We start from the raw sequence: 17,773 nt of genomic DNA, 5'->3' as shown, positions 1-17,773 counted from the left end.
CCGGGAGTTTGTAGATTCGATGTTACAATTACATAATAACCTCGGTAAATCAATGTACAATTAAGTGTTCATTAATATAAGATAGGTCTTATCGTCATGGAAATCGTCTAAGATGGCTTGATTGACGATTTAAAAAAAAAAAAATACCCTAAAGTACCTTCAATATTTATATTGAATATATTTCTCATTTGAGATAAATAACCAGTATCCATTCTTAGCAATTATCAACAGAGGGTAAATACAATATATCAAGGAATTTAATAAGTAATTAAACTGAAAATAGGGACAGGAGTTCAGATTTCTTCCAATCGCATTTATACGGCTTCGTTACCACTTATTAAACTTTAGCCAATTATTATTATATTATTGGCAGGAATAAAGTTGATATTCGTTGTTTTTACCTCTAGTACCTTTTTTTTTTTTTCATACAAATGATTATGGAAAGTGACAGTTATTCGATTCGCCCACCGAACCAGATTTTTAATTTAAAAAGTAAAAATTTGTAATCTCGAAATATGTTTTAGAATGAGTTTAGAAAAACAAACAGTAAAAATTAAAATAAAAAAAATAAATTTTTTTAAAAAGTAATTTTCCTAATGTTATTTTCCTTGACCTAAATTTTTTTTCAAAATACTTTTTCATTTATCTTAATTCAAGATTTACTCTTCCCTGATGCCATGCCCCTTCTAAAATTTCTTCTACCTCATGTTTCCATTTTACCTTGGTAGAATTATATATTTTTGTAGTACATTACATATTATAATTTTATATCTTAATTTTAAGAATTAAAAACATATAACAATAGTAATTATGAAATTTATTGAAACAAATCAATAACGATTATAACAGACACTGGGTATCTCTTGATATGCATAATTACATCGATTCCCGTTATTCTTTTAAAAAAAATTATTGTTCAATAAATTGTTAATACCGGTGTAATGATAAGAAAATATATTCTTTTGGAGAGTGGTTATATAACTTGAGAAATAAATGAACCCTTGTAAAAATAACTGGCCGTAATAGATATCCATAGAAATCCAGTGGTACCTTTAGATTTTTAAATGTCTCTATATGACGACACTTTTCACTCAGAGTGCAATTAGATTAGCATTAGATTTCGAGTATACCGAGTAAGCAGTCTGTTAGAGGAGTTAGTGTACTTTTATGTGTATATGTGTATATCTATTCTCTGCATATCTAAATGGTATAATGTCTATATTACAAGGAATCGTAAAGGTCAGCGTGACGTTCTTGAGCTCCAACAGACTTGCAGCATCAACTATTCCGTTTAATGTTATTTTTTTTAATGTTTACTGTTTAATCGAGTCTGGCACCCAGGACTTTATACAAGATCCGTAAATTCCTACCCCCTGATACTTCCTCATTATCCGTTCTTATCTCTCCGACAGATTATTTCAAGTAAATTACAAAGGCGCTTATTCTTCCCTATTCCGTCAGTCTGCTGGTGTACCTCAGGGTAGTATCCTTGGTCCTATCCTTTATACAGTTTTCACACCTGACAACCCAACCCATACTAACACTATCCTCACCACGTATGCCGATGACACATGCCAATTCTCAGTGAACAATGATCCTTACATTGTATCCCAAACCCTCCAATCCCACATCTCCACCCTTGAAGAATGGTGCCAAAACTGGAGGATTAAAATTAATTCCAATAAATCCCACCAAATCACATTTACCCTTCGACGTAAACCCATGACCTCTTGCCTTACAGTATCCTTTAATAATACCCCACTTCTTCCTGTCGAACAGATCCGTTTCTTAGGACTACATATCGACAAACGACTGACATGGAATCCTCATACAAGACTAAAAAGACAAGAAACTGCTCGTAGATTCCGGCTATTGCAACATTTACTTGACAAACGGTCTAAATTGCCAATCCATTACAAAAGACTGATCTAAGGCTATTATAAGGCCTATCTGGACATACGGAGTTGAGCTTTGGGGCTCCACTAAACCATCAAATTCCTCCAGAATCCAATCTTTACAGTCCAAAATCCTTCGTAAAATCCTTAATGCTTCTTACTTTGTCACAAATCAAGTCATCCATCAGGACCTTAATGTTCCATATTTAGCCGATTTGGCCAGAACCAGATACCGTTCCTTCCATAATAAACTTCTCAACCACCCAAATCCACTTGTCCCCAACCTGGCTTCTCCTTCATTACCTAATAATCCTCCTAGGCGTCTGACAAGAAGATGGCCTCGAGATCATGTTTTGTTGTTACATGTTTGTATCATACATCAAATTTACTTGTTGTATATATGTGTATACAGTTCTAAATAACAATAAATAAATTATTAAAAAAAAAAGTTTACTGAACCTTGTAAAGACAGAAAATATTTATTCTTAATCTATTGCTTCAGATCAGGAGCCTATAATATACTGTTACTATTATATACTTCGTTTTGAATACTTTATAAAGCTCAGAACGAAGGTAAATCCTGTCTAATAATAACCAAATGTTATTATTATTATGTTATATGAAAACGAACATAATATATGTAATAAATTATATAGGTGTGTTGTTACGATGAGCTTAGAACTGTTGACTTTTTGTTAGGGAAGAAGTCAATGTTGTCCTTCAGGGTTCGTGAAAAAAGACTTGAGGGTTTGGAGTTATGTTATGTTATAAAGGCGTTAATTCCAAATCATCGTTCCAATTTTTACAACTGATACATACTCATGATTGTAACTCATAAACACTTGTAACTCACATATTTTGTAATGTGCGGTCTTCAAATATTTCAACGTGTAGGTTAATATAATTCTTAAGAATTAATGAGATCTAAGTATTGCCCCTTGAACTGAAAGAATATTAAATTACTTAATTTTAGCCTTTCGAAAAAAATATTGCGGTATATATATTATATACGTAATTGTACAGAAACTATAGATATATTATAAATGAATAATAATAATATTTAAACAGGCTTAGCGAACCCCTAATTCGATGTTGATGCCATCAATCTTTCTCTCCAGACATCTGTCCAGTGATTCTCTCCAAACCCAAATTTTAACGCAATCCTCCCATCTACGTTTCGGTCTATCCCTCGGACCTTTAGTGTGTCGATTCAGTGCTTATAAACAGTTTAGGAATCATCATCTTATACGCCGCAAGTATTATTAATAAAAATAAGCTCAACTATATTCACCGGGTGTGGTTCTCTCAATTCAGCGTTGAGTTGTCTTCTAAATTCTCAGCTTATTTCTTTCTTTTTTTTACGTCCAAATATTTTATGTAATAATATAAATAAAAGCCGGTATTGTTTTCCATTTTTAATAATATTTATATTTTTAAATATAATTCATGTAAAAAAATTAAACATAATTGTAAGTTATTTGTTAAATATTTGCATTATTATTTACTTTTTTCAAGATAATTAATAGTGAAAAAAAAAATAAAATTTAATTTAGTCATGTCAATACTTTTTTAACATATTTTATATAACCAGTATTGTAAATTTTAACTATTCTCTGCTAACCAAATGACTAACATTTTACTCCATCAATGCGAAAAAAAGCCGCAGAGGATTTCAAATTTGACAGCCGTTCCACTTTCTATTTGGCGAGTAATGGTCAGAGTAGAGTGATGTTTGGTGACTAACATTTCGTTAAGACGCTTGTTAAAGATTATGAAATAATTTCTTTCTTCTTCCACCCAACCTTTCATCTCAAAAGAAAAAAAAATGCAATAATCTATACATGCGAACAAATGACGTGTGTCCGAGTGTACATTATCACAGTTTTTATTACATAATATTGCTGAATAGCATTCTTAACAAATTTTTTAAAAACCAGACAGAAGTTACATTAAAAAAAAATAATTTAAAAGATATAATTGGTAGCATTTACTCAAGATAAAATTGGATTCATTTACATTACTGCAGATAACCTTCACATTTTATTTATCGTGGTAATTGAAATTTCATATTTCTCTCTCAATTAAAAACAACTCAATGAATCCTTTTAATTTCACCATGAATAATGTTACCTGTTAAGTAGTAATTTTTAGAAATATAATAAGATTTTTATGGCTAGGTTTTTGGCGTAGGTCCTTGCAGCTTCGGAACTGCAACGGCGCCGATTTGATCCAGTCTGGGGCGGGTCGACTTTTATTTCTGTGGTGGTCCCAAGAAATGAAAACTTAGCTCACAACGATGATTAGAATAGAGTAGTAATTTAGATAACCCCCCTTTTATAGAAGAATGACAAGGGAGAGGATCATAAAAAAAAAAAACTATCTGTACCGGAATGGAACCGGCACCGGCTGCAGTTTCGAGGTTACTTAAATGACGCCGTTATGTACTCGCCATCAACAACCTCTATCATCTAAAATAAACGTACACTCGACTTTTCACTTTCTTTTACTAATATAGAAGAAAAATGAGATTGAAATAATCTTGAAATAAAATTTTCCTTAATAATAAAAAACAACCCTCTTGCCAAGTATCACACTCTTAAGCTATGCAATAAGATGAAGACCTTTTTATTTGCTTTTCGATCTTGTTGACAGAAACTAGGGGAAAAAAGAAGAAGAAAATAGAAAAGCAAACAACCATAAACCTTCACAAATAGTTTAACTTGTTTATCATCGCTAAATTTGGCATATCGTTCTATCAAAACATATATCTCAGGTTTTGCGATCAACTTCTAAACATATTATGTTTTTTTTATTATTTTTTTCGTATAGAGAAAAACACCATTATTATTCAAGGACGTGCATCGAAAAACAATTTACGCTTTAGCGAACATTTTGAAATCGCCAATTTTTCAATGTTTTATAGACATTTAACAATGTTAAATACACAAATACTACTGAAATTCATAAAATAAAACAGATTGTCAATTTGTTGCTATCAATATCCTATTCAGAAGATAGAAAAATAAAGAGTTTATTAAAATGTATGATTTGTAAATTATTCTAAACTAAAATTCCTATGGAAATTGATTCAGTTTATAATAAATTCAATCACTATCATAAAATAATTTGAAAAGTATACATCTGAAGGAACATTCTAAAAGGTTACTTGATACACATAAAAATGATAGACAAATGAAATTTATTAATTACAAATTACTATTAGAGCGTTGTGGAGGCTACTACAATATATAAGCTAGATCAGTACAATATGAATTGATCTAAAGTGATAAAAGTAATAATTCAATTAACATATTCTGAAATGAAAATAAAGTAAAAAAAATAATATTTATTAAAAAAAAAAAAAAAAATGATAAAAATAACTGAAAGGACTTTGAAGTGAATAGTGAATAATAATGCTGCAAATTTACAATTAGTGAATTAATATAATTCACTTAATTAATTAATTAATAATGAGAATAAATCAAGGTGATACGAGAATATGGTAAAATATGTATTTAGTAATATCTAAATAAATAATAAATAATTAAGCACATACTATACTAATCATGTATAGGAAATTTTAATCGTTTTTTAAATAAATTTTGATTATTAGGATGCTGTGGAGGCTGCTTCGGTTTGTAAGCTACAACAGTACAATATGAATTAATTTCTAGTGATAAAACTAATAATTTAATTAACAAAATACAACTAAGTACAAAATAATAATATGAAATTAAAGTAAAATTAAATAAAAAAAATTAAAATACTTATGCTTGAAGAAGTTTGTCGAGGGGTGCGGTCAGCAAAGAACAACATAAATAAACAAAACCATATTTATTTATGTTATGCCGACGTTTCGACCTGAGTTTCAGGTCTTCATCAGGGGTTGTGGCGTAGAGGGGAGATTGGTAACTGGTATTAGATTGGTAACTAAAATACTTATAACTATAAAATAATTACAAAACATTTAAATACACACTTAGCAGATGTAATAAATAGATTAGCCATATAAATATAAAAAATCAGGGAAAAAAATTGAGAATAAAATGGTCCAATTGCGTAATTTATATTTATGACGCAATAGATTGAAATTAGCCATATAAATAGGGAATTAATAAAACAGAATATTTTACAAGTTGATAAGGTCCAAAAAGGTAATAAAGAGCATTGGTTTGTGCTACAGAGAAAGATAAATGCACCAATAGTGAAGGACAATAAATTAAACAATTTAGTGTAAAATAATTTTAAACTATGATCATATGGATGACATGATTTCAATAGAGAAATTGGAAATATGACAAATATATGGTAAATATGATTACAAGAATTTTAAATATACATATGTACTATAGATAAAAATTGTTGATAGTAATAACTTAATTTTAGGATTCTAAAGGTGCTTGAGTGTGGGAAAATTATCCCGAAACGATTTGCAATTAAGTTAAAGTTAAAGTTATATTCATTTTCAAAGTTTTTTCACCTCAACGATTTAAAAAAATGTAATTAAATATTTAGTAATGTATTCTAAAATTGTTGAATAGACTGAAAGCTTCTCTCACAATATACGTAAATAAGTATAATGCAAAATGAGACTGTCAGAGGTAACTTATATGAATAAAATTAAATCGATATTAAATTTCATTATTATTCCTGATTTAAGTTAATTAGCGATCGGAAGGAGGGAGAGAAAAACATTTCGGACAAAGCGAGAAGTGAAATCCTAACATTTACATTATCATTTTTTTTTTAAATTTTACTACAGCTGTTTTAAACGTGTATTTCAATAAAAGTAGGTTTATTATATATTTTTTTAATTTAATTTTTTTACGATATTCTTTTTGTGATCCGGAACATTTCGTAATCCGGCATATTCCAAATCCAGGATCTACCTGGTTAGAAGTTTACTGTACTCAGTGATAAATAATACTGGAAGAATAAAAATTTATTTATCCATTTATTTATGACAGTGATTTATAATTAAATTTTTCGTTAACGTTTCACCTTTGCTCTGAATCGTGGATTGGAAGAACATTCAGACAGTTGTTGGATACAGCAAGAGATAGAGGTTGAAGGAGCGACGGGTTAGAGGCCAAGGATAGCCAGCCACAGATGTCAGTTGTCATTTGCTTGGCTCAGCCTCCTCTTCTTATTTATCTTACTCAACCCTTTTGTTCGCCGATCCTCCCCATCGCTTATATGGACACCGTCCCGGCTTCTGAACAGCTGCTTATCCTAGCTCGTGCTCAGCCGAGTCGCGTATATCAAACTGCATTTCCTGGAAGGACTTCAATAGAAGATATAACTCGCATGATGCCATCAGATGGAGCCTCCAATGACCTCGGGCTAGAAAGTCAAGGATTATTAAAGATTAAAGGATAGGAAGGGAAGTTTTTAATGAAGATTCTTGAACAAAAGTGACGCCCTTCACGATCCAAAAGTGAGAAAACCGTTACGCTATTAAATCATTTTAAATTCATGAGCCATATTGAGTAACTCCTACTTATTGAAAGTTTAAACATTGGAAAATATCTAAACTTTAATTAATTTTCATTGTACAGTAATTTCTTACTGTTTAGACTAACAATAAACTCTTAAAAAAAGAGCCCGTTAGTAAAATGAAATGTATATATTTTTTTTTTTAAGGACATAAATTAGTTCATTTATAACGAACAAAGGCAAAAATCCTTCTTAATCAGTTCAGAAAACTCAAAAAGGTTAAAATAATACTGCTAAATAACAGGTGGAGCAAAAAAAGCGCCCTTCAAAGTCTCAAAAACCACTTTTCAGAAAATCATCTTCCCCAAGAAATTGGTACATCTCCTATTGCAACTCTCTGAAAACTGCAAAGCAGAGCGGTAGTGTTTGAATAAATATCGAATCACATTGGTATACTTAAAAATGAGATGATAAGGCAGCAACTGAGGTTCACTCCCTAGACAATACTGTATGCTCATACCTATCTATTTCAGACATTTTTCGTTCTGGAAGAGAATAGATAAATGTTAAGGTTTATGGGATGAACAAGAAACGAATAAACTAAAAATATTGAAAACGACAGACGAAAAATGGGTTTCGTGTTCTACACTGTTGAGTAGAGAAGATTTAGTTATCTCTTGTATAATGCAAGTAGTTTTTTTGCTTGAATGGTGGACTAATAGTATTAGCCTATAATTTGAAAAAGGAACCAATCGATATAGCTATTTCTGAAAAAGGATGCTAAACATGTTTTTCGTGTTTTATTACTTTTCATGCAGGTGAAATATGTCAATTGATTTTTTTTAGGAATGAAGCAGGTAAGAGTGGAATTTTATTTGTGTTTGGGTTTAGGACTGACAGATTTTTAGGCCAAAATCCAATCATGAGTGCAAAACACTGTTAAACAATCGACTGCACATGTTTTAGACTGATGTACAATTAATAAAGAAAAATTTTCCTCATTAGGTTAACACAGAACAGTTAAAACTTACATTTTCGTGAAATGTATAAAATATATTACAAAAGTATTGCTACGAATAAAGCAAATTATATTTATGTTTTACTATAAATTATGTTGAAAAATATAAATATGAATAAAATATATTATGAATAGCTTACAATTTTGGTCTAAAGAAAACAAAAATTAAGCATGGTTCATGGGCAGACAATGATTTCCAAAATTCATGTAAAGCTGTCAAACAAGCTAGAACAATGTTGTGTAAAGCCAAGCAAACGTTCAATAATAAGATAAAAAAATGAATAAGATTCTTTAACAATAATTGTAGAAGAACAAAGTGAAACATCGAGAAGATGAGTCTGTTAAATAATTAAAATAATGGTGCTTAATTAAATTTTACTTTCTAACAACCAATCCAATTATTGATGTTTTTAATTTTTATAAATCGGTATTTATTTTTAAAACAGATTTTATTCACAAAAGTAAATAAGAAATCTTATCTCTAAAAGCTATAACTCCGAAATTTGGACTAACATAATGTAATGAAATACTAGGGGTGAAAGGAAAAGTTTTTTGAACTCCTTTTAAGTGGGGTGTGATTTTAAAAGAATAATAAGATTACCAGATTCAACAAGAAATTATTTTATAACAGTTAAAACGGAAGGGTAATTTTAAAGGATTTTTTTTACGACAATAATAACAAATTATTACAAAATGAACGAAATCTTTTCCACATTCATTCAATCTAAAATAACCTAAAACATTAATAATAATGTGTTTCTTATTAGGTAACAAGAGGTAGGATATACTTAGAGCAGGATTAAAAAAGATTAGAAGAAAAGAGAAAACTAGGTTAAGATAAATAATGGAAAAATAAAAATTTGAACTAGTTTATAAAATTATTAAGTGTTACACCATGCATGATGAATAATATCCCATTTAGATGGATCATAGATCCCGCATCGAATACTCTAGAAATCAAATTATATATGATGAATCTCTTGAAAGAGGGAGAATATAGGAGAGAGTAAGTTGGCAGGAAAATTGAAGCCAAAAAGGTGGGCCTTGTGATGGACTAGGTGCATGGCAGAGGAGTAGGGGAAGAGTACGGGCCAATCACTGTCTGCCTTCTGTTTCAGTTTAGATTACAATGGGGAACATTCCTATTAACCTCAACATAAGCCTTGGTGTGCTTCTTTTTTGGCTTCACTTTTGCTTTGAAGTAGCGAAGAGTTATATATCCTTATATATAATAATTATAGATAAATCCCCTTAAATTTTCTTTAATCTGATCACAAGAATAGAGGTTTCAATGATGGTTTATTTGGTATACTTTGGAAACCATTATAGAGCAGTTCTTACACGGTAAATATAACTTACAGTATTATTGAAGTCCGATACATGGATGCTGTTCTTCGGTTGATATTTATCGTGTAAAAGATGTCAAATGTTTAGTTATAACTAATTATGGTCCTTATTATGTTACAAATAAAAAATCAAATTATATTTATATGGGAATTAGTGAGAGATGTATATTCTTGATACCTTAATCAACTACAAAGACAATCAAACCAAATTAATAACGATACATACAGCTAGCAGTCCGATAAACTTAAACATCCTGAGAAATTCATTCAAAAACTCAATTTTGTAATTGATTAGTGTTTTTTTACTCATGTGCAATTTACCTAATAAAATAAATAAATTTTTAAAAGTTCCTACAGCAAAAAATGGTGGTTATTTTAAATATATTAGAAGATCTGTCCCAGGCTGGCTATTATTCTACTTTAGTAAAAATTATTTTTAAAGAAAATAAGCAATAAAAATAACTATGAAATAAAAATTATAAGAAATCTGTTAATGATGAAATCAGAAATACACCACTTATGAAGGGATTAAGAATTGCGATATTAAGAGTTCACTCAATTATTTTCACAAACAAACTTCATCACAAATTTAAAAAAAAAAATAAATATTATATTTTATTGTTAATCACATAATAAAATTTATCTATTCCATAGCTAATAATAACTATATATCAAATTTCTATTCGTGAAATGAACTCAATTAGTAGCCAAGATTTGGCTCCACCTTGCACGGTCTCATCAGGGTTTCTGAATGAATTTGGATTTGAAAGAGAAAGAATGAATTTTATTTTTGCTATTTTATAGTTTTATAGATTGTTCAAGAAAAAATAATCTCCTTGAAACTACAAAAATACTAATTCCAAAACGGAATAACCATAAACAATGTTGTTTTCCAATCCAGCAATAATAGCATAAACACTTGAAAAACGCCAATTTTGAATTGTTTTCATGGTTTCAATGCACTTAAAATGCAATTTGTCTGATCCTATTGGTTGAAAGTTTTACTTGACCACAGCAAGTTATAACGTATTTAGACTTGTTTCTATTTTATTCATTAGTTCTATAACGCATTTTAAATCATATTTATAGTACAATGAATCATAATGCCCAAGCATTGAAAAAGGACCGTTTACTCTGCCATTTTCTGTTAAATTTGCATGGAAAGGAACAAATTTTTTATTACTATATACTAAAGCTAAAACTGATGTAGAATTCGGAATATACTATTGCTTCACTGCACTTCTTACATAAAACAGTTTTACCTAAATTTTTTTTTTACTTTATTCTATACTAAAACTCTTTCCTTGAAAAGGTATGTGCCCGAAATGTTCCTCTGTCAAATAGGTGTTACTAATCAACATTTTCAGTACAAATTTAAATTATCTACATGAGATACTTACGCAATAATTATTGAATGATGATTTTCAAAAGTGGATTAATTAATTTTTATATTTGAACTTCTGAATTTCATTAAATAAATTTTGTGAAATGAATTTTTTTATGAAAACAGTATTATCAATAAGTATATAATTTAATTTAAAAAAAACAAAAAAAACGTGGACATCTCATCAATAATAATCATAAGTTCATACTTCGCTATGTCAAAAGCCTATTCCACCTAAATAGAACTACTTTCTACCTAATTTAATATTTAACATTATAATGAGCTTATAAAAAAAATAACAAAACAATGATGATTTAATCAAAATTATTGTGGTATTCTTATCAGATTTTTTTTTTTCTGTTTCAGTCCTTCTTTGGCCGAACGTACAACAACCTCGGATCTATATCGGAGTGCAAGAACAACGGAGAATGCGTCATCAACAAGAAGAACCGGACCTCCTGCAAGGCCTGCCGCCTGAGAAAGTGCCTTCTCGTCGGCATGTCCAAGAGCGGTTCCCGCTACGGCCGCAGGTCCAACTGGTTCAAGATCCACTGCCTCCTCCAGGAGCAAGGGGCGTCCTCCAAGTGGGAGGAAGACAACAACAACTCGGTGAAGGAAATCAAGTCCCCGATGTGGCGACTTCCTCTGCCACCTCCACTTCCGCTCTTCGGCTTCCCACCGCCGCTTCCTCCGCTGTTTCTGCCAAGGCCGCCGTTGCCACTTCCGCCACCTCCTCCCAACTCATTGGATGTCCTTCGGTCTCTAGGACCTGTTCAGGACACACCGATGGACCTGTCCAGCAGGAAGCGCCAGGAGCAGAAAGAGGAGGGTGCGGAAGAGACGAAAAAGACTCCTCTAGATCTAACGTGTGTGAAAACCTAGTCTTAGTGTTTTATTGTTTTCCATTATCTCTCTTTTTGTCAGTTCGATTCTTCTGTCGAGAACTGAATCGGCCCATCAATGAGTCCAGCAGCTACTGTGCTCCTGTCTTTGGCGGGTATGTGTGAGTTCTTGCAGCGTCGACTGCAGTGGAAGACAGCCATCATGTTATTTGTTATTTGTAAGGTTACATTCTAACATGATGTAAATAATGCATGGAATAATGAAAATTGAATCTTTCCCACAATTGTAACAGACGAGAAAATATAAGCATAATGAGGTAAAAACTGAAACGGTCCGAGACTCTAAAATTTACAATAATTGCTTATTATCAGATTTAATTTTTAAAAATTTCGATGGAACAATAATCTTCAAGAAGCGCTATCATTAATTAATTTGTATCAACACTACATAAATATTCTGTTAATTTAATTATATTGGGAAGAATAAATTTAGTTTCAAATGAGCCTTTCAATTGACTGACTGACTTCCAATTTCACAGTTTTCAGAACAGTAATTTCAATAAGATTTTTCATTGGGAAATTCTTGACTATTACTTTTGCAAATGCGTGGTAGAAATAGTAATAAAATATAATTGTTTATTAAAACTCACATTATGAAATTAAGCATTTATTCAATGAGAAATTAATATAGATTCGATATGGAAAACTTTAATATATTATTAATGGCATCTCCGTCAACTGAAAGGCGCAAATGTGAAAATACAAGATAATTTAATATAGATATTTTATTTTAATAAATAAAATTAATTGTATGTTTTATGCACAAAAAATATATATTCGATTGTGTTTATAACTTATATACAAAAGCCAACTTGTGGAATTGTATCAATATTATACACGTATACGACGTCATCGGTTGGATAAAAATTATCGAAACGTTCTTCGTTCCTATTATTTGTCAAATAAATTGTAATATTCATGGGCATTAAATCACTTTATAATTGACGTGTATATATGCACGTGTGTTTAATGTGAGTCTAAAGGGATAGCGTGTATAGAGAAGCTTTGTTAATACGTTTTAATGGTAACCACTAATATGCAATCAATATTAGTAATGATTGCGTAGAAAATAATTATTTTCATTATTATTTAAAGTAAATTGTTTTTAAGTGCCATCCTAAAGCGCCCAGATACTTCAGTAGAGACGAAATTTTGGCTTTATCTCTTTGGTGCGCTGATAGGAATATTTATTCGAATTTCAGATTAAATTTCTCATTATATTTAATCAGTTTTCACCCAACATCGGATTAAAAAATATGATTCATGGCGTCTATTAAACTTTTATTGATGTGCTTCTCATGAATTTTGATCTCTTTAATTGATTTCAATTTCTCAATATTAATGGAATTCCAACCTTGGATTACATCAGGATGCCTTCATTTTAACTGGTTGGGTCTATCAAAGTCATCATCTCAAGCAATAAAATTAACTTGAAATTGGTGTTTTTAATTGATGGCAAACACCATTAACCATTACAAAACAGCTAAAAACGTATTTCTACAAAAAGAGCTTGGCTGATTTCATTTGATTTTAAAAAGTTAATCATAATGTAATTTTTTTTTTGGAACAATTTCTTCTTATTTTCAAATTTAATTTGTTAATTAAATTGTTAAACAGGCCCAGGAGCGTTTTTTGATGTACCAAATAAATTTGGAACTATAAAATACTTAATTAAAATATAAAAGCTACTTAATTTTTAATAAATTAAAACTTAGTGTAAATAAAACAGTTTTCTTAAAATGATTCCTTTTGAGAATGTTCTGAATTATAACTTAGTCTTGAAGTAGTTTCATCGCAATTTATTAACAATGCATAGTACTTCAATGAAAAATGATAACCGAAATTGGTCTAAAATACTTTTCCTTCAAGAAATCATTATTTTGTTAGCACTGGGGAGAAATTTCATCGATTTTTTTTTTTTTACCTGATTGTAAAGTATCTGGAAAAAACATTTTAGTTATATATTAGAGGGCTTACATAGAAATGGAACGCACAAAAAATTAATAAATAAAAAATGGATTTACCACAGTTCGATCTAAGAGCATTCAAGTATTTCAATGCCGTTGTTCTAGATTCGAGCGATTGTGAATGCATTTAATGACCATATTACTAAGCTCAAATGACCTGAATTCGTCAATACACAAAAAGTCTTAGGTGTTTTATTATTCTATCCCAACAACGTATATCATTTCTGAAATTTTCAAACTTAAAGGTTCCTCTAGCATGTCATCATCTACAAATTAATTGTTATAATTTATTACAATAATAAAGAAGAAAAAATATATCGTGATATGACGCTGATTAACATATCAATTAACCTTTGGTCAGATGTTATCATACTATAGGTTCCCTAGGGTTATCCTGTGAACCTCGGAGCCCTTCTGTGACCCGCGGTCTTCTCGCATATCGTTCCCATGACGTCTTCATCATCGGCGTGGGCGCCCCCTGCCAACGGAGGTGTGAACCGAACCCTTATCTTTCCTTCTCATAACCTTAATCTCCCGATCTCCTGATTTACAGTTCTTTAATTACCCTCTGCATCCTCCTCCTCCAGATGTACTCAAGGTGATATACTTTCTCTTCTGTTTCCAGGACGGGTCCTATTCATCTTGCCGCTCATTTGGGACCAGGTACCAATGAATTTATAGCTCGATTAGCGAGTCTATTAGGTTTGACTGCGACTGAGATCCGAGTCCCGTGACCTCTTGCCATACTCGCGAGTCCATATAAAGGCCGCCTGAGGATTTAGTTAAGGCTTTCGAAATCGGAATTGAGTAGGATATTGAGGCATCGTCGAAAGATATTTATATAAAGTTCGTTTTTGGTACATAGTTTAAGCAATTCTTTCATTTTTGATAATAGATATGACTATTATGATTTCTTGATAAATAAATGATAATATATGAAATGATGATAATATGAAATAGTTATCATATAAATCCATTTTTTAATTATTGAACTGATGTAAATACATTCCAATTTGTATTATAATATACAATAAAAACAAAAGCATACATGAAAACAAATAAGGTAATAAATTTTATAAGCGTAGAGCGGTAAAAATGAGATCCAAAATTTCATTAGAGCTTTGACTTTTAATAATTCCTCATTAGAAGAGAAAATATTAGTATTTTATAAACTTCTTGGTATAAATAGCTTGATTTTATAGATCAAAATACAACTTTAACTTTTCCGAAATCATTTAGTAGTAGTACATATTATAGTCAATTTTTTATTTTTTTTTAATTGAAAGACATTTCTGTATTTGTCCCACAAAATGAAACATTATGGTATTAATTGAATCAATAATTTTGCAAAAAAGTAAATTTAATGTCTACTGAATAACAAACAAATTGGTATATTTACCTTTTCCTTGGCTCAATTTTTGGTGGCAAAATGAATTTTTTTTCTAACCAATATGATTCATTGTTTTGAAAATAAAAAACATTGTTTCCACAGATGTAGAGATAACAATCAACTCTTTTTTTTAGTGATAACACGTATCAGATAAGAAAAAAAAATCAAGACAAAGGGTTCAAATGCCGACATTTAGGCTGTTTCTACATTATTTCCCACACCACTCAATGTAATAATTCATTAGATAACAATTCTTGGACTTGTGGACTGTTAATAAAATAATTAACTATACTATTTATTTAATTACAGTTCCTTAATAAAACCGTATGAGGCTAGTTTCATAATTAATTAAATAAAATTATTTTGTTTTTTTTTATTTTTAAGTCAATGACTCATTTTTTTTAAATACTTTATTGCTTTAGAGGAAGACATAAAAATGCGATCACCAACGTGCTCTTTATAAAAACGATGAATAAGATTTGTTATGTTTTATGTTATGTAGCCAACGCACAGAATAATATGATATACCTTTATATTAATATAGTTAGTTATATTTCCATCATAATAGATGCCATAGACAATGGGATGTATATTAATTATAAATTTATACTTAGAAATAAATCATTATATGTACATTAATTAAATCAAAATCTAGTAAATTAGTTATAAAGAAAGTGTTTATTTTTTACACCTATTTTAAATATAATTATAATGGGTTTATATTTTCATTGTATTTATATAATACTGTCCAATTAAATGTAAAAAATAAAAATAAAATTGGACAATATAGCTCAATTTTGAAATTTTAAAGGCCAGTAGATAGTTTGTAAAGCTCAAAGTATATTAAATTGTATATATTATTGTATATATATAAGTAGAATGCTTTGTATAAAGAAATTAAGTCTGTGGGTTTTATTTATTACGGTGTTGTTGTTCTGTTCTAATTTTATGTAAGTGTGTAAAGGAAATATTAAATTTCAAGTACAATTTATTAAAATAAAATAAAATATATGTTTGTATCTATAAACAAGTTTCCTTCTGTATCTTTTTTTTTTCAGGATGGATTTGTGTTTTAAATAAATACACTAAATAATATTTATTTAGTTTATTAGCAGTTTTTATTTACAAGTGGTGAGTAATTATATCACGGAACAAAACTAAATGAAAATTGTAATACAGTTAAATATTAAATTAAGTTTTTCAACTTATTCTCCTATCAGAGGCATACACAAGTGATAAGCAGAAAAAACTGTACAAAAAATGAGAACAAGTAAAATTCAATTTAAAAAAACTAAAAATAGAAAACTCTAAATAAGCCAAAGTGATGAAAAAGTAATTATAAATAAAACCATTAAAACATTTTAAATATAAAAAGATAATAAAATATCACTAACTAGGATATAACTAACTAAAAATTATATCTCTAGCCAACAAAGTTCTTGAAGTAGAAATGAGGAAGCATAACAATTTTTAAAAAATGACAATATTATATTACTATAAAAATTGTTGATATCTTCTTTTCCTTTAAAAATCCAATCGTCGCTTTTCAGCAGGAGTATCATCTTTGTTTCGATTCAATTTTTATTATAATCACTTTAACACCACTCAGTAATTTATTACTTTTTTATAAAGTAATATTACTCAGTAATATACGTACTTTTACACTACAAAGTGTTACTATAAGTGGTTATTTACAATTTATTATTTATTATAATTTTAATTAAGTTAAAAAAAACAACTATGCATACATACATTGTTATTGCCTTCAGGTAAAAAAAAAAAAAGTTAAAAAGGTATGCATGTTAAACAAACTCAATAAAGCTATAATGTCTTAAGCTGTTTTGCAAATTTAAATATTACTAACACTACACTTAACTATGTGTACAAACTTTATCTCCTAGCCAATTATACTAAGGTTAACAAAGAAGATAAAACCGACATTAAAGTAAAAAAAATGCAGTATATACAGCGCCGAACTCCACGCGATAGCATCAGCCCTCCATTTTTGCTTTTCAATAATTCAGAAGACTATTGTAATAATCTCAGATTCGTTGAGCTCTCTAAAAAGTTTGAAAAACATGTACCCCGAAGATCCACTCATCATAAGAATTCAATCTTTTCATCTAAAACTATATAAGGTAAATCCATTATTTTCATATGGGCTCCGAGCCACATTGGCATTATTGGTAACGAGCTTGGAGACAAATCTGGCAAAGAGGCACTCACGCTCCCTGGCCGAGGCACCGCCGTTCTTACCCCTTCAGAACTCAGTACACCATTTAAATTACAAATATTAGAAAAAATGGCAGGCCAAGTGGGATGAAAGCTCTCCGAGTAAATTAAAAGAAATAAAGCGATCAGTAAAACCATGGTCAACATCCTACCGCAACAGCCGTAGGGAGGAAGTTGCTCTAACCCGCTTGAGAATAGGTCAT

General features: G+C 29.9%; 1 protein-coding gene across 1 annotated transcript in view; it reads left to right on the top strand.

The window, feature by feature from the left end:
* Positions 1 to 16,296, top strand: part of LOC106678643 (nuclear receptor subfamily 1 group D member 1) — an 84,919-nt gene extending 68,623 nt beyond the window's left edge. Inside the window, exon 3 of the mRNA XM_014417288.3 lies at positions 11,446 to 16,296. Within this exon, the coding sequence (XP_014272774.1) occupies positions 11,446 to 11,961 (516 nt within the window). The 3' untranslated portion in view covers positions 11,962 to 16,296. The remainder of the gene's footprint in view (positions 1 to 11,445) is intronic.
* Positions 16,297 to 17,773: the final 1,477 nt, after the last annotated feature.

Source organism: Halyomorpha halys, unplaced genomic scaffold (genome assembly GCF_000696795.3).
Source record: "Halyomorpha halys isolate HHAL.00 unplaced genomic scaffold, Hhal_1.1 Scaffold151.1, whole genome shotgun sequence".
In the NCBI taxonomy this organism is placed as follows: domain Eukaryota; kingdom Metazoa; phylum Arthropoda; class Insecta; order Hemiptera; family Pentatomidae; genus Halyomorpha; species Halyomorpha halys.
This window is presented reverse-complemented; position numbering and strand designations above follow the sequence as displayed.